The sequence below is a fragment of the Hydractinia symbiolongicarpus genome, chromosome 1, assembly GCF_029227915.1.
Source record: "Hydractinia symbiolongicarpus strain clone_291-10 chromosome 1, HSymV2.1, whole genome shotgun sequence".
Lineage (NCBI taxonomy): Eukaryota > Metazoa > Cnidaria > Hydrozoa > Anthoathecata > Hydractiniidae > Hydractinia > Hydractinia symbiolongicarpus.
Genome location: NC_079875.1, coordinates 11,384,343 through 11,401,155, shown reverse-complemented (window position 1 = coordinate 11,401,155; position 16,813 = coordinate 11,384,343). Strand labels below are relative to the sequence as shown.

At 37.1% G+C, this 16,813-nt stretch overlaps 1 protein-coding gene across 6 annotated transcripts; it reads left to right on the top strand.

Moving 5' to 3' along the window:
* Positions 1 to 7,387: 7,387 nt before the first annotated feature.
* On the top strand, positions 7,388 to 12,515 carry LOC130638563 (uncharacterized). 6 transcript variants are annotated; one of them, XM_057447016.1, is made up of 7 exons: positions 7,388 to 7,789; positions 9,320 to 9,496; positions 9,615 to 9,749; positions 10,115 to 10,249; positions 10,807 to 10,890; positions 11,216 to 11,311; positions 12,104 to 12,515. In XM_057447016.1, exons 1-6 carry the CDS (start codon positions 7,717 to 7,719, stop codon positions 11,275 to 11,277), a joined length of 666 nt encoding a protein of 221 aa, XP_057302999.1. In that variant the 5' UTR covers positions 7,388 to 7,716; the 3' UTR covers positions 11,278 to 11,311; positions 12,104 to 12,515. The 6 variants fall into 6 exon arrangements, with proteins under 6 accessions (XP_057302999.1, XP_057303001.1, XP_057302996.1 ...); XM_057447018.1 differs by having other exon boundaries at positions 7,390 to 7,789; positions 10,807 to 10,866; XM_057447013.1 differs by having other exon boundaries at positions 7,391 to 7,789; positions 10,115 to 10,468; positions 11,216 to 11,315.
* Positions 12,516 to 16,813: the final 4,298 nt, after the last annotated feature.

The following is a 16,813-nucleotide window of genomic DNA, read 5'->3' as shown; positions in this document are numbered from 1 at the left end:
AAGCTTAAATGAATACATCACCACCTGGGCTGGAATAATATTTCATGTGATGATTATAATCCTACTTGAAATTCTTCATTTTAATACCGAGATTTTATAAAAAGAAAGGCCTCGGAGCGAAGCTGCCAACGGAATTGTGCCAACAACTTAGGAAAATTTGCGCTAAATGTTATTGAAAGATAGCTGTATCTTTGCGAAAATAAAATCAGCAGGCTGCTTAAGAATTACATCGTATTTTACTGTCACGCTTTGCAAGATTTCATTGCCTTCTTTCGAGAAAATTTCGTTCTGTTTAGCACAAGACCAAAATTGCTCACGCTTTTTTATTAGAGCCTGTAAAATCCGACCAGGTATTCCGAATATTGAAAAACTTCGGTCCCGTCAGCATTATTTACGGTCTCCATTTGGACAAATTACAATCTTTATCTCGAACTTTTCAAAAAATGCCGCTGATAGGAACCGGTTTCGTTTTTGTTTACTTTTCAAAGGCTTTACAGAATGTCTCTTTCTCCACTTCGTGATCTTTTACCTACGTTTTACTCTGGACATATCAAAAGGAAGCTTACTGTAAAAACATTGAATGAAAAGTACAAAGCAAAAAGAAATAGAGAAAGGGCTTTAAAACAAAGATGTTTTTATCAAATATGCGGTACTCCCAACTACAATTTCGACCTGGGTCAAAAATAAAGAAAAGTATTTGAAAGCTGTGAAAGACAACTCTTCTAACAAAAAGCAAAAATTAAGAGAGAGTAATTTTGATAAATTTGGCAGTGGTTGTGGTGCTCCAATGATTTTTTCAAAACATAGTCAAACATTCTATTAGACCGCAACTTGTTAAAAGAGAGAGCTCTCGCAAGTATGCCAAAAAATATGATCATAGCAGTTTTTCATGCATCACATTGGAGACATTGTCATTGTTAGTAAAAAAAGGTAAAAATATTACATATTTTTTAGAAAATAATTTATTTTCTAACAATTCACTATAACACAATAATGTTTTCTGTAAAATATCAATAAATTCCTTTCGAAATACACGGAACTTGTATCCTATCACTGTCACCTAAGTTTAACAGATTTCCCCTTTACCAAGACAATGCTCTCAAAAAGTGAAAAACAGTTTTTCATCTTTTCCTAGCGAAAGATGTCCAACAATTTCACTACTTTTCTTAACCACACACGGAATATTTGTCAATCAGATTTCCTGGCTTCCTTTTTGTTGACAAAACCTCACTAATTGTTGGTGTCCAGATGCTTTACATTCAAGTATCCCTTGGCTTGACATACAAATTTAACATTAAAATTTGTTGTTTGTTATTATTATTATTCGCATTCGTGGAAAAATGCACGGGTTCTCCCGTCGTTTAAATTAACCCGTTGCAACAAAATGGACAGAAATATATCGCATTTGGTATTGATGCTCATTTTAAAAATTTTGTGTTTCCGTTACGGGACACGGCTTTCGCGGACACACAGACAGACAGACGACGGGTATTATTGAAGAGATAGATAGATATCTGAAAAAAGATACTAGTATATAGTTGCAACTACTTGCCGCCCTTGTTTACCATGATACGACAGTTGTTCTTTCAAAGCTGATACATATGCAACCGTTATTTTCCAAAGCGATGATTAGCCCCAACACCAACCTTTACCCCAGGGCTGGTTCTCTTTTTATAAACCCTGGGGTCGAGGTTGCACCAACACGCGAAGTGCACAATGAAAGGATACTCAGTTTTATCTGATCACGTGTGCACATTCTACCTCCGCAAGCTAGGTTTAAATCTGGAAGTTACATGCACATTCGACTTTGTTTCTAGTGGATTTTTGCAAGAGCAACAAACGGTCTATAACTATTAGGATCCGGAAAGAATAACAAAATATTTCCAGTTAAGTTTTTTAAAGAATTATTTTGCACAGTATTATATACAGTGATATACGGATGAATTTCTTGCCACATTCTACCTCACTATAAATTGGATTATATTTATACTGTTTTGCATGCACAATTGATACTTTCAAAATGTTTAAAATGCAGTCTGTGAAGCATTTAAAATAAAACTTTATAAATATTTATTTAAAAAAGGAATTAAAAAATCCCAATCAAAAAATAAGATTTTAGGACAAATAACACTTTGTTCAGACACACGCATAAAAAATGTAAAAGTATATATCATACAACATAAAAATATAAAAAAAATCAGGCCAACGGTTACTTTAAAAATATTAAAGCTGCAGGTCTATACCTGCAGCTTTAATATTTTTTAAATCAAATTTATAGTTTAAAAAATTTAAAGGCATAATCTGCAAAAACAAAATCTATAGATATATGCATCAGTTCATGTTAATGGTGGCAAGTTTTTCTGCAAGTTTAAGCCAAAAGACCTTGTGGTTTATTGGTTGTAACGTATCAGAAGGACTTTTCCTTTAATCATTTACAAGTACGTCCTTTATATTTCCAGTTAGGATCTCCATTAAATTTGTCCTTTTTTTGACTCTAAAAAAGTATATAATTGATCAAATAAGCAATCCAAAAATGAAGTTATATTTCAAGGATTAACCAGTCACATGCGGGTAAAACAGACAAAAATCATTTGTCAACAACTACTATAATGGGTCTATTCAAAAATGCGTACATATTATAAATCGTCAATCTTATACTCCATTGTATGCTTTGCTTTCGACTTACCCCTTTCCCGAGTTACAGATTACCCCTCCCATGAAAAATCAACTTAATGACTATTAATTATAACACGTTACTTGAAAAAAGGACAATTGGTAACTGTGGCAGGTCTAAGGTGTTAAGCTGAAATAACCACGCATTTCTTGCAGAAAAGATACCTAAAAAAACCGCAATAATTTTTTAAAGCGTAGCTAACTATATAGATATGTAAGCCCTTCGAAGACCCCCTTCCCCTTGTACACTTTGATACGCTTTTAGACTACCTCTCCGCCTCCTTTTTTTTTGAGCATGCTAGCTACATTACTTTGTGTGAACAAGCTCATAAACCTTTGTTGCTGCAAAGCTACATGGACGTTTGTCATGGTGGATGGGTGGTTTCGTGGAGAACGCCAGGAGCAACTGTAGAATTTGTGCAGAGAAATCTTGTTTGTCATATAAAAGCTGCAAACGCAAATACGCACTTATATTTTATTATTTTTTTTTTGTGTACATTTTCTGAAGTTTAGCCGAACGTCAATTGGACTTTTAAAAAAATGCGAGTGCTCTCTCTTTCCCAAATCCAAACTTACACATTCTTTTTGCACAGCTGAATTTCAGGGGTGACTACTTTACAGGACTTTACAGAACTTTACATAAAGAAAAACAATTAAAATACTGCAGCTACTTACATTACATACACATATAGCTAGCTACCTCCAGGGTGTAGGCTTTTTAGCAGTGTTCAAATGATGAGTCCAGCAACGAGGGTGCCGATAAGCCGCATACGCCGTAAAAAGTGCGGGCGTTTTCGGGCGAGTTCGGCGTTTTGAAAAAAATATAAGGATTCGCCCGAAAAAACCCGCATAGGCCCGAATAATGCCTGATAAAGAAAAAAAACAGACACTAATGTGATTCAAAAAAACTATAAAAATTAAAATAAACTTACTATGTGGTAGTGAAGTTCTTAAAAGAACTGTTTTTGATGGTTTTTGATAAAGTTTACTTTATAAATAACTTATATATGAACTATATTAACTCCTTTCTCTTCAAGCGCCTTCTTCCCAAATATCGTCCGCATGGTTTGTTACAAGGAATTGCATTTCGGGAATGTTCCGGGCGATTTCGGGGGGCAAACGCCAATTTTATTTGAAATGTCGCCCGAACTCGCCCGTATATATGCGGGCGTTTGCGGCTTATCGGCACCCTCTTGTCCAGCAGGGAAATTGATCTAGCGTAGCTATCAACATTATCAACAAAGTATTTTTCACAGCTATGTAATGCAAGAATGTATAAAGTTGTCATCATTAAAAGATTCTTCCAGATCACTGTCATCATCGCATGAAAGGTGATACTCACACAAACCTTTCTATGGTCCCCGCCATGACAAACCTGGCTTTTAAGTACAGCTTCACAATTAATTTTTATTAGGTTCTATTCGTTTATTTTAAAGTTTGTGCTACTTCGAAGCTGTACTACTTAAGTAGTTTGTTTACACGAAATCAAGTACCACAGCACGAAACGCAAGATTTCGCTCAGCAAAAAAATATTTTTATTCACGCCTGGCGGACTAAGAGCCGCCCTTTATGGGGCCGCAATAAGATGCCCCGGGGAGGAGGTTGATAGGAACGCTGTTTCGTTCGGGTGTAACCCTTTTATAGTGTTGTAAATATTTTTCCCACCTGAGATGGAGTGGTTCAATTTAAATAAATAAATTTCAAAAAGGACGTTTCAAAAACCCGGGAAGTTGTTAAAAACCTCCCACTTTCAAAAAAGTATTCGAAAATCAACTCAAAATATTGTACTAATAACGAAAAAAAAATTCTTTTGTACTTATTTTGATTTGTTCGCAAGATATTCGTTGTTGAAGTTGTAAAATATTAGCTGAAGAAGAAGCTTCGTGCCAGTCGCCATCTTGTGTCCCGATTGTAAATAAATTCCTTCGCGGGAGGGCTTGTGACGTCAACTCCCGGATGATAATTTCGCTGACTCTGCCGTTGGCCCATGTTTTTATATACAAAGCGGTTTTTTATATGACAAAGCGGTTGTTGTTTTTTCAACATTTGTAACGGGTACTGAAGATGAGTTTGTAACAGGTATATACTGAAGATAAGTAAACACTTGTTCTTTACTTCCCTTTTTAAAACTGAGTTCCCGTGAAAAAGTTGTGGGCTTTCTTAGTTTTGAAGTTTCGGTCAGTAAAAAGTCTACAAAACCTGACAGTGAATCAGACTCTAGCTGGGAAAGCTGATATGAGGATGAGAATGGAAGTTGAAGCAATAGCTTAGCAGTGAACCGTGGCCTTTTTAGCTATTCCGATGCTCTCAAAACGAGATTGACTCTTTCTGACTTGTGTAGAGACTTCAATGCCCACAGGAGACGGGTTGCGGCGCCGGAAAGTATATTTTAAAGTGAAAAAGAAGCTATTTAGGGCTATCAGAGCAAACCATGGCGGGCGACATTTTATTTTACTCTTTCGAAAAATGCCGCGCTGTAATCCCTAAGAGTTTGTGTTGGTTAGAAGAGTTAGACTCTGAAATTTAATTTAGAAGATTTGCAAAAACTTCATTTTATGACTAGACTATTGGCAGCGTTAATAATCACGACCATGCGGAAGTAAAAATAGAAAGAACGGGTACAAAAACACAACCCTGGGCTTATTATAATAATAAATCAAGCAACCTCGATCCCAGGTCCTATAGCGTTCTTTGATATGAGAATGAAACGCGACACGAAAAATAAAATAAAATAGATTAATAGAAGAAAGGAAAAAAGAAAAAAAAAGAAAGAAGAATCAACAACGCGCGCAGAACAAAATAAAATCCCGTAAATCCCTTGCCTAGTGTACCACAAATATAATAGAAAAGTTATAGACGCAACGTAGAAGAGCGAGCACCTATACCAGAATTTTCATATGGCCTAATGCAAAGACAAGTAGACAGAGATTTAGAATTGCCAAAGTCTTTTTTGCCAACGTTGATCAAAACATTCTAGTGATTAAAACTCGACTGAAAGGTATTGACTCTGTTAATGAGTACACGCAGCTCGTTTTTTCTTGTCTGTTGGAAGACTGGCAAAGGAAGCTTTCCAGCGCTACTTCTATTATTCTTATTACAAAAAGCCATAGCACAAAAATACATTTATAATTATTAACAAAATTAATCTTAGTTGCTTAGTTGCTAACCTTGCTTGCTTCACAATATCCAGGCGAAAATGGCAGGTAGAAGTAAAAATGAAGTCGAGAGTCTTATCAGGGAAATGATAAGTGTGCCTGTTAAGAATTTAAATTTTTAAATTGATGTACTACCTTAATTTTCGCAGCTAGTTAATTTTGCAATTCAAGAAAAAAAATATTTCCGGGTATTAATTTTTAATTTTTTTAAATGACGTGAAAGATGATTACTTTCTATTTAAGGAGCCACTGTGGAAGTTATTGTTGACAGCGAAGATACATTGAACGCTATATACTATCAGGACATGGAGATGAGAACAGCTTTTTCTGCTTACCCAGACCTGCTTATGTTAGACGCAACCTACAAATTAAATGATTTGCGAATGCCAGTATATTTGTTAATATGCGTGGATGCAAATGGAGAAAGCGAGATTGTGGGTGTTTGGATAGTAATGAATGAGGAGAAATCGACAATTGTCCGCATGAGTGAATGTTTCAAGAAACACAATCCTAACCATAATCAGATAGAAGTAGCAGTCATTGATAAAGACATGACGGAAAGAGATATCTTGTGCTCTGCAGTTTCTTAAAGATATGTTGAAGTGCATAAACACACTTAACATAGAACGAAACCACAGAGCTGCTCGATTATTTCAAAAAGTTTCAGGTAATGAACCCACCAATGTGATCCAACACTTGTGTGGTAAAGCTGCGTGGAAGCATGTTTAAAAAAAACACAAAAAATAAGAAATGGTTTTGCGAAGTTTGCAACAACGATCTTTCCGAGGAAACGTCTGTGGGATGTGATGGTTGTCAGTGCTGGTGCCATCTATCTTGTATTGACAGAACAAAATGCCAGCAGCTAGGATCTGGTTCTGCAAACCTTGCTCCGTACGACACACCGCAGCCATAAAATCAGATAAACATGAAAAAGGTTGCTAAGAATGCTCTTTTGTAAATATGTACATACTGTGAATTTCTCTAAATTTCTTTTAATTCCCCCAGATTCATTTTAAATAAATAAAGTACGTGAGTTTCCCGTACGAGTGTAAAGAAAATAATAAAGTACACGAATGTCACGTACGAATAGAAAAAAAATATTAAAGTACGTGAGAGTCACGTACGAATAGAAAAAAAATATTAAAGTACGTGAGAGTCACGTACGAATAGAAAAAAAATATTAAAGTACGGTCACGTATGAATAGCCACTGCGTTTAACTTGGAAGATGCTTTATCCAAAAAATCTTTATCTAATCTCAAGATAACTACAAAGTAAAGATATAATTATCACATTAATATGTTATCTTAAGATTACTCGAGTTATCTTACAATCAGGACATTAATGTGAATATGCACGCATTCCAAAGTCACATTAATACAGTTATCTTAAGATAACATTTGTTATCCTAAGATAACTGTATTAATGTGACTTTGGAATGCCATAAAAATAAGATTCCGTGGTTTTAAATTTAAATTATTATTAGAATTACGTTATTCAAATATGACGTATTGTTGCGTAATACCGAAATGCATTGGGTGCGCATTTAGCAGGAATTCGCGGAAAAAGCCTGAGGCACCACGCACGTGTTAATGCCGAAGTATTTTAAATAAGAGTTACTTTTAAAATTTTAAACCACGGAATGACATTTTGGATAAAGCATCTTCCTTTAACTTAGGTTTCCTACAAGAACCAAGTTTTCTTTAATAAATGTGACAGATGGCTTTTATACTGCACACTTGGAGGTCATTGTTGATAAAGCTTTACATAATGATTGACCTAATGTTTTCCTTTTGTTTTGGGGTCAGAGGGCAGAGCAAAGAAAAAGTCGAAGTCACAATAACAACAAATTTGGAAGGGCGAGTCGTTTCGTTGTGATATTTGGACAAAATGTCACTCAAGTTTTGCTTATATTCGTTTTCGTTGGCCTTCTTAATCACTGCAGTGCAGCAGCAATTTTTAGGTATATAATTCTTATCAATTTTTGTTTAAATAGCTAGCTATATAGCTAGCTAGCTCTTCTCTTGCCAGTCTTGCCCCACCCAGTTTTACAAATGTGCAAAATTAATTTCCACATATAGCTTGCTAGCTAATGACTTTTCACTCAGTTACATTCAGTTGAAATGACCTTAAAAACCTTTGACCATCACTGCACATAAGGCCAAGGAAAATAACATCACAGTTTCCCTCCTAGCTAGCTAGACATATTCAAAAATGTGGGTGGTGTAGATGAGAGAAACTGTGATACCATTTCTCTCCTGTCTAACTAAAGCATTACACATTGATTTCACAGTTACGCGATTTCACAGTTACGCTCAATCTACAAATCAGGGATCCTGGGATCAGATCCCCTAAATTCAGGCATCGGCAGAACCCCTGAATCACGAATATTGTGGTTTTCTCTATTGTTCACACATGTGTTTTTTAACTGAAGGTAGTTTACTCTATAATTCAGATCAGCTAAAATATCTATGTAGATTTATTGGTAGCTACCAAATCAGATGTTTTACGGTTAGAATGGCTAAAACTGGAATTCACTTTGGTTGACATATATATATATATATATATTTGTAACTAAACTTTGTAACTATTTATTTATAACTAAAACATTAGGCTTGAGAAACATGGCCCTTGTGATACATTGTTTTGTGAGTTATTCGCTAATTATTTATTATATATATCTAATATTGGCTGTGCATTTCGAATACGAAAACTAGAACACATTTTTGACAGCTGAGCTTTGTTTGAACTGATTTACAGCCCTGGAAATTTGTTGAGTCCAGGAAAACAATCCATCGTTACCGTGATTTGAATCTAACAGAAATTATCAAAACGTTTTTTCTTTTCCACCGGTAGTCTCACAAAATATTTCATAATCCCCTTAAATAAAGTAAAACATTGCTACTGTCTTTATTGCTTTGCCAACATGTCACTGAAACGAAACGATCGCTTTTACCAAATTTCCAGGCTTGGTATAATAAAGCACGAATATCACTCGATTGCAGTGAACAAAAGTCCCTGGAACATAGGATCCCTGTTCCGTAAGTTGAGCCTAACTGTTTAACAGTCATGTCATCCCAGGATGAGATTTCATCCCACCTGAACACGTAAATGTTATGAGGATTTTCATTAGAAACGGGTTAACTCGTCTCGCAGTATAATTTTACGTGTAAACGGCCCCTAAATATGTTTAAATGAACAGACATGTAGCCAAACTGTGTTCTGTAAAGACGTTAAACAACAGGTGAAACTAGAAATCAAAAACTTATCTCTGCTAGTGTCCAGCTGTGATCGTTTTAAATAGACTTGGTCTAAAAATTCACACAATGGTTTTTTTGAAAGACAAATATCTTTTCAATTTGTTTTTACTGACCCTTAACATTTCCAGAATGAAAGAAAAATCAAATTAACTCCTGTGTGGAATTTAGATAGAGAAGTTGCATAATTTTCTGAAATAAGGAAAGTTGTATAACATTTTTTCTGCTATTTCTAGATTATAATATGCGTGCTTGGGCAGACAACCTATATCCGTTGGTTGGATCCGATTTACGCTTATACTGTTATGCTCATGACAAGACAAATAAAGGACCACTTAATCTAACTTTCCATACTTCGGACGAACTTGAAGTTCCATCTTCAGACCATATTATTTATATGAAAGAATATTTTGGTACATATAACTTCTTCTGTTTTTGTATTGTAGCAGCGTAATGCCAAGTTCTACTCTGTAATGATTTTAACAACACATTTCTCCAGCTTGTTTATTAGTTTCTGCACATCACATTTAGAAAAAAATGATACCACATTAGTCACAGCTTTGATAAAAAATTTAACACTTAATGATGAAAAAAAAGATGGTATTAAAATGTGTCGCTACGATAGAAGATCTAGTTCTTATCTGATAAATTTCTTCATCATACCTAGTAAGTAATCTTTTATTTTACAATCCACTTTTCTAATTTTTTTGTTCTTCTCAGGAAATCTGAGATTACAAGTTATTTGTATCAAACAGTTCATATTTCAAAGTGAACCTACAAAATTTAGAATGATAACTGCATATATTTTTTGTCATTGCAAGAAATAAACTAATTTTTAAACATTTTTAAATTTCATTTCTCCATTTGAATGTTCCAAAAATCAGTATAAGATTACGCAAGAAGATTGTTTATGGTTTTCTGTTTTAAAGTAACAACCAACATCAAGAATACGATTGCGTAGAACATATACTATTCTTTTTACAAACAGCAGTCTCACGAACATTAATGTAATATACCTAATTTTATTCTAGAAACTAGTGTCCCAAATATCACTGTCAATAAAGATAAATTTACAGCAGAGCTAGGCACCTCTTTGACAATGTCTTGTAAGATTTCCGTTGTCTTGGGAGAGCCTGTGATAGGGATGAATTTGGTTTGGAAATACGGTACGAACACAGGAAAACTTCCAAATGACACTGATGTTAGCCTTGACACAAACATTGTTGAATACCCTGACAAAAAAAATTCATATGCATATTCGTCTCTTAATATATCCAATGTACGCGGCTACCATAGTGGAAAGTACTTTTGTGTGGCAGAGTTATCTTTAACAAAACGTATTGGTCGTATTGCTCGTTTTAATAAAATTGTTACTTTAATGGCAGGTACTCTACCAGTTTCTTTTTATTGTATATCAACACATTTTGAACCAGATTTGCTTTTTCCCTGAAGCTTGTAAATTTCGTTGGGTTTGTTACGTTGCTGCTTCAATATTATTACTCTTTGTTTATGTTTTACCTTTTCAACCATTCAAATTATACAGTGATTGAACTTAAGATTTTTTATGCTGAAAATTTATCAAAAAAACATTTCAAATGCAAAAAACACTATTTCGTTTGTTCCGTTTTTGGTAAAATAGCATATGTGGTATTATATATTTCAAACATACATTTCACGTAATATCAAGTGAAATACTTAAGTATGTGCTAATTTATTATTTTAGTTAAAAAGTCTGTTGCAACAAACGTGGGAACAAGTCTCCACATACCAATGTTGAACTTTGGTGAGCTTCCTACTTGTATTCAAGGTGGTGATAATCAAAATTCGCTAGAGTTGACTTTAAAATGACGATCTTTCTGGAAGGTGTATTAGTAACTGTGTTACAAAGTATTGACTATGATGTTTTTGTAGTTACCTCCTGTTCAACAGTGTTATCATGTGCAAGAAGTTAAACTTCAATTTCATTTTCTTTCACATTCCTTATCAATAGTAGACATAGTTATGGTTATGAAACGACGAGTGTTTCAAGAATGGATTTTTCTCACTACTCAGTAATGGGGACTTATTTATATTTAATTTAAGTATTTACCTTATTTAACCATCCACGGTATATGTTTTGTTTTTGGTTTTAGCGGCCCAACTTCCCCTCCTGTTGTGTCTCATTCAACTGGTGAAGGTGTTCGTGCAAGAGTGACAAGTGAAGATGAAGAGAATACAGCGTGAAAAAAGTGGGTATGATTGTCTTTGTGACTTGTAGCTTCTTTTTCCCCTCATTTTTCCTTTAATTTACCACAGCGAAAACTTGTCCCTGTGCTAGCAGGGCTCCAAACGGTTAGCACCGTTGCAAACAGACAGACGGACGATGTTTATTATTAAAGAGATGCAAAATTATTTCTTTTATACTAATTCCAATAAATCTGTCTGGAATTAGTATAAAAAAAATAAAGCGCTCCATAACAACTATTAAGTCAACATTCCTTTTTCTGAGTTATTGAACTTTTGACATCTACCAAAGATGATAGGATGCTCATCATGACGAAATAGTCACTATCCCTAACGGTTGAACCTGTAGGATGTGTTGTTTATATCCTAACCGCTTAAATTATAAATTTTTGCGAGAACTTGTTTTGTAAGAACGGCAAACCAAAAGGATGCATCCGGCGTTATGTCAGTCTTTCAACTAATACAGGTGTATTTACTTTCCTTTTCTCACTAATCGTGACAGGAGTTCTCTAGCTATATCTCTTGGTCTCTTTTTATGAAGACGAATTGTGGCCTGCCTGGTGTCTTAGGTAAAGGCAGCTGTGGAAAGGAAATAGGTGAGAAAAGATGTAAAAATGTATTCCGTTCCACTTATGATATTTTTTACATTTTGTTCTTCTGTAATAGACAACCATCGAGTAACAGCCAAACACGTACAAATTCTACGCCATATTAAGCGCCCAGTCAAATTTGGCTGGCCAGTATCACAGTTTGTTCAAAAGCTTGTAACTTAGATATTAATTTTTTCAAATTTCTAGATCTTTACGAAGAAGTTAATGAAGATATTACGAAGTTAATGAAGATATTACGAAGAAAAATGTTGAAGATGGACGTTGTTGCCCGGAAAAATATTCTCAATGAACATTGTAGTGTGATTTTGTTTTTAGTGTTGATTTTTTTGAGATAAGATGAGCCCCAAGTTCCATTTTTACTGAACAGCGATCAGCTTATAGGTAAACTATTCCTGAATATTTTAATGCTTCCAATAAGCGTCTCCCTTCAATTAGACGCCTCCTTTCAATTGAGAGTTATTACCAGCAAAAGTAGTGCTCAGTGCTCGTTTTATTTGTTTTTCTTTACTTCATTATCGTATTGTTTCATGTCGTGATAAAAATTGTATTGGTTTCTTTTAAAAAGTGTGTTGTGAATTCTAAAAACCCGCACACTCAATTAACTGTTTTCTGACAGCAAATTCATCTTAAAATACCGTGGCAAGTAGTGGTTATGACAAATTTAGGTTTTTATTGCGCATTCTGGCACTTTTTCCACCCAACCGCAATATCAATGCATAGTAACGCACATAGCAACCATTTTCGCATTTTTAGACAGCTTTCTTGTCCCTCCGTAGATGTTTAATTCCTTGCAATAGCTAGATGATACTTTAGGGCCTCCTAAAACAATATATGACAGTTTTCAATATTAAATGTGGTGTTCCACAAGCATTCAGAAAGCTGTCTTAACGACGCACTCGTCAGAGTTTACTCGTTAAGTTCGTTGGTGCTTTTCAGGTCGAAATAGTGCTGGCGTAACCTTTTGTCGACCAACAAGTCAAGAATGTCCATAAAATAATCTTTAAACGAGTTTTTTACCGTTTAAGTTCGGAATACACGCAAAACAAGAATTCTCAAGATCGAAGCACCCACGCTTTACAATTTCTCCTGTCGCCCAAAAAATACTGCATCAGTTCTCTGGAAGACGATGCAGCCTTGCGAAAATGCGCTTCGCTCAATCCATACACGTGACCCTTGAGGAACAAAAGCGGCCAAAAAGGCGCTTGAGCTAGAGTAGGGAGGGAATATACCCAGGATTTTCCAAAAACCACGGTCAAACTCTCATAAAGAATATCATACAGAGTTTTGCTTGTGACGTCACAACTTTTTGTCACGCCTCATTGCTCAAGAATCTATTGTTATACATGACAATAGTGTTATGCGCGGTGCTTAGTCATGCATAACAAGGGTAAGTTCCTAACAGATGAGAAAGTCGAGGAAAATTCCCTACTCATAAATCGAGCAAATACCAGAGCACCATTTTTCAAATAACTCTGTATTTAATAAAGATGGACAGCAGCATCGTTTTAAATACAATCGGGGAGTTCGACGAGGCATTTGAAAAGAAGCCCCGCCTGCCCGAATATGTCCCCGATCAATTCAACACGGGGGACATGTGCAGCAAAGATGTTGGGGGGATCCCTACATGTTAGAGTATTACCGGACCGTTTCAAGACGCGGGACATGTGCAGCAAAGCTGTTGAGGAGGAGTCCCGCGTGCTCGAGGATGTGCTGGATCGGTTCAAGACGCAAGGCATGTGCAGGAAAGCGGTTGAAAAGAAGCCCCACATGCTCGAGTTTGTCCTCGACAAGTTCAAGGAACATATGCAACAAGAATCCGTATATGCTCAGGCATGTACCGGACCAGTTCAGGACGCAGGACATGTGCAATAAGGCCGTTGAAAAGGATCCCCATATCCTTGAAAATGTCCCCGAAAGGTTCAAGACTCAGGACATGTGCGACAACATGTGAAATCCATAAGTTATCCCACAACCCTTCGGGGTTAAGGAATGAAATCAAAAATACTACTATAATAAATGTGCGTTAACTGTCAGAAATCAAAATTTGATATGTTCGGAGCTGCAGCATTCATGACCTTTATGGCTGGCATTGGTATCTCCCTACCCCTCATGGCCCTAGCATTGGTACGAGAATCAGAGTGAATAAACGGAAGATTCAAGGCCTAGATGATCGTCTTGAAGACTATAGAATAAATGGAGCACTGTAAATGGACTACCTGACAGTGTCGAATCCCATTCCTGCCAATGGAGGTAACGATAATCGGTACATAGTAAGATATCATAGACGAGACCTTGTGGCAGCCCTCAGGGTAAAAACACCAAAAATCTGGTCCCCATATAGAGTGACCCGGTATAACGCAAATGCAGTACCAGCAATGAGTCTCAATTTTGAACAGTACCTTGATTGGGTTGCAAAGTATCGTCAAATCTGGTCCAAGATTGAGGAGTTGATATCCGAGCAATTGACGACAGAGCCCGTGAAAAAGGACCGTTATGTGAACGCCAAGCTTAAATACTACAAGGACGCGATCACGACTAAATTCCACGGTATGCCAGTACCGTATGATGAGCAATGCCAAACCAGTGCCACCCTGGCTATTTCATCTGTGTAAATGCAAAGTAAAAACTACTACCCTCAGGTACATATTACAGAATGCCGGTATAAGGACTTCAGAAAAGAATGGTTGCTGAGTGAGGATTAAAAACCATATATTTGATAGGCCATACAGGACCTATAAAATATATACATATTAGGGTCTATACTCAGGCGGGGACTGTAGGTACCGCTTACATACTGTGCAGGTCGAACGTTTTTTAAAATCTTATCCTGCATCTCTTTCCTACCATTCTCCCGACCTTTCGCAATTAGCTGGGCTCTCTCTTGTTCGTTAATCGCATTGACAATACGGTTAAACCGCTGTCGCATTTGTTCCTTTAGCAACATATACCTCTGCTTTTCACGGCTAATCAGGCTGTACTCATAGTCGCTAACCACACCGTTTTCTACTGCCTTTGAGATGAGATCAACAACTTCAATTTCCATTCGGCGAGTAGCCTAATACCCTCATGTTTTTTTTGATTTTACACCAAGCCTTTTTGAAGCGCTCCGTAGACCGGCCTGTCCCGGATGCAATCGTCAGCCCCCCCACCCCCCCCCCCCCCCATAGCTGTAGCAAGGAGGCCATGGCTCCTATGCCAAGCCCCGACGTAAACACGCTTATTCCAAGCAGACCATGGTCGCAGAAGCGTACCCACGTGTTGTGCATTTTATACTTTTTTGCAAGCCTGTTCTGCTCCTTGATTTCATTTCGCAGATATTGCTCTATTTCCTCAATCTTTTTAAGTATAAAAACCTAGCCTTCATCCTGTATGTCGGTGCTTTGCGCAGGTGTACTCGGCAAACTCGGATACATTTTGCTGATATCGCTTATCTTTATTCTATGAGAATACACATGGTGAGGCCGGTGAACAAAACGTTCTTCTCATGGTGACATTCGTTAACATGAATTCGAGACGATCCGTGGAACACTTTAGGGGAAGGTAAACAGAGGTGTCAAAACTCCAGGTCAGCATATCCCCTCTTTGGTGGGAAGCAAAGCCAGAATCTTCGACTTTTTACCGTCTAGTATGCGCTCGTCTTCATCCAACTGTGGACAAACGAGTCTCAATCTATGGTAAACATCAGTCCTATAGTATACATCGTAATCACCCTTCATATAGTACTTTTTAATAGGATCGTACTGTAGACCTAAGAGCTCTTGCAGTTGTCGATGAATCACCACCGACTACCCGTCACTGACACGAAGCCTTCAGAGTCCAGTTTTAAGGACAAACAGCTTAATCCTCTCCTGGGCCTGGCTGTTCACAATGGCCGCCAAATCCTCGATCATGTACAGGCCGTTCATGATTTCAATCCTCTGGTCAGTCCCTATGTTACGGATTACGATTTCATTGTCACTGTAAAGGTTCAGCCATACAGGCCTGATACTGACGGATTTCACAGCTATACGAGTGTCCTGCCCCAGGTAGTCCTCAAATATAGTAGGCTTTTCGATATCAGTAACATAGAGTTGTTTCATCCCTTTCTTGTTAGAAGAAAAGGATGAACATGTACTCATACAACCCCAAGGCAAAGTACAAATCCAACAGGAATGGACCCTTGGTATTACAAATTTGGAACATCAGGACCTGTACGTGTCTACAGACTCACACATTAAGGTGGCATTCCCTGAATTTACCAAATATGCCATCTCTATTTCGACCAATTTGCTTAATGATCCTGTTAGAGTGGGTTGGACAGGGCAAGGCTTGGACTACTGGACCATTCAGGGTAATTTTGCCACCCATTGCGCCACCACGGCATTAGGCATATCTGCCAAGCACATGACGGGTTCGATACCCCTTGTCAATTCGATCTTTAAATTCCATGTCTATTACCACATGCGTCGTATCCTAACAAGAATGAGGGTGCCGATGCTTTATGACGATGGGTTCTCACAGTATAAGAATCCCTACTCCACCTGTGGGTATGCCCAAGTGTGTCACGAATACGGTGCAGATGCTAACCCCTTGTACAAGTTTAAAGCTGTCATGTCGTCATTGACAAATGGTAGATGGTGGCCCCAGGTTGATGGTGATTGGGCTAAATTCATCCTACCAACAAGCCAAGGCCTAGCATCAGAGGGTCAAAAGCATCCCTAATCGGCTCTGGTGCCGACAACTACACAGCAAGGCAAATCCTATTGCAAAAATTTGGGGCCATGGAACAACGCCAAGAAAATGTAGGCCATGACATCACAGAGTTCCAAAAGGTGCTTCAATATGCCTGAACCCCGGTCAATTTTGCTGTTATTCCAAGCGTATACATGCTACCTTCCGATATGAACCTGCGTGTGG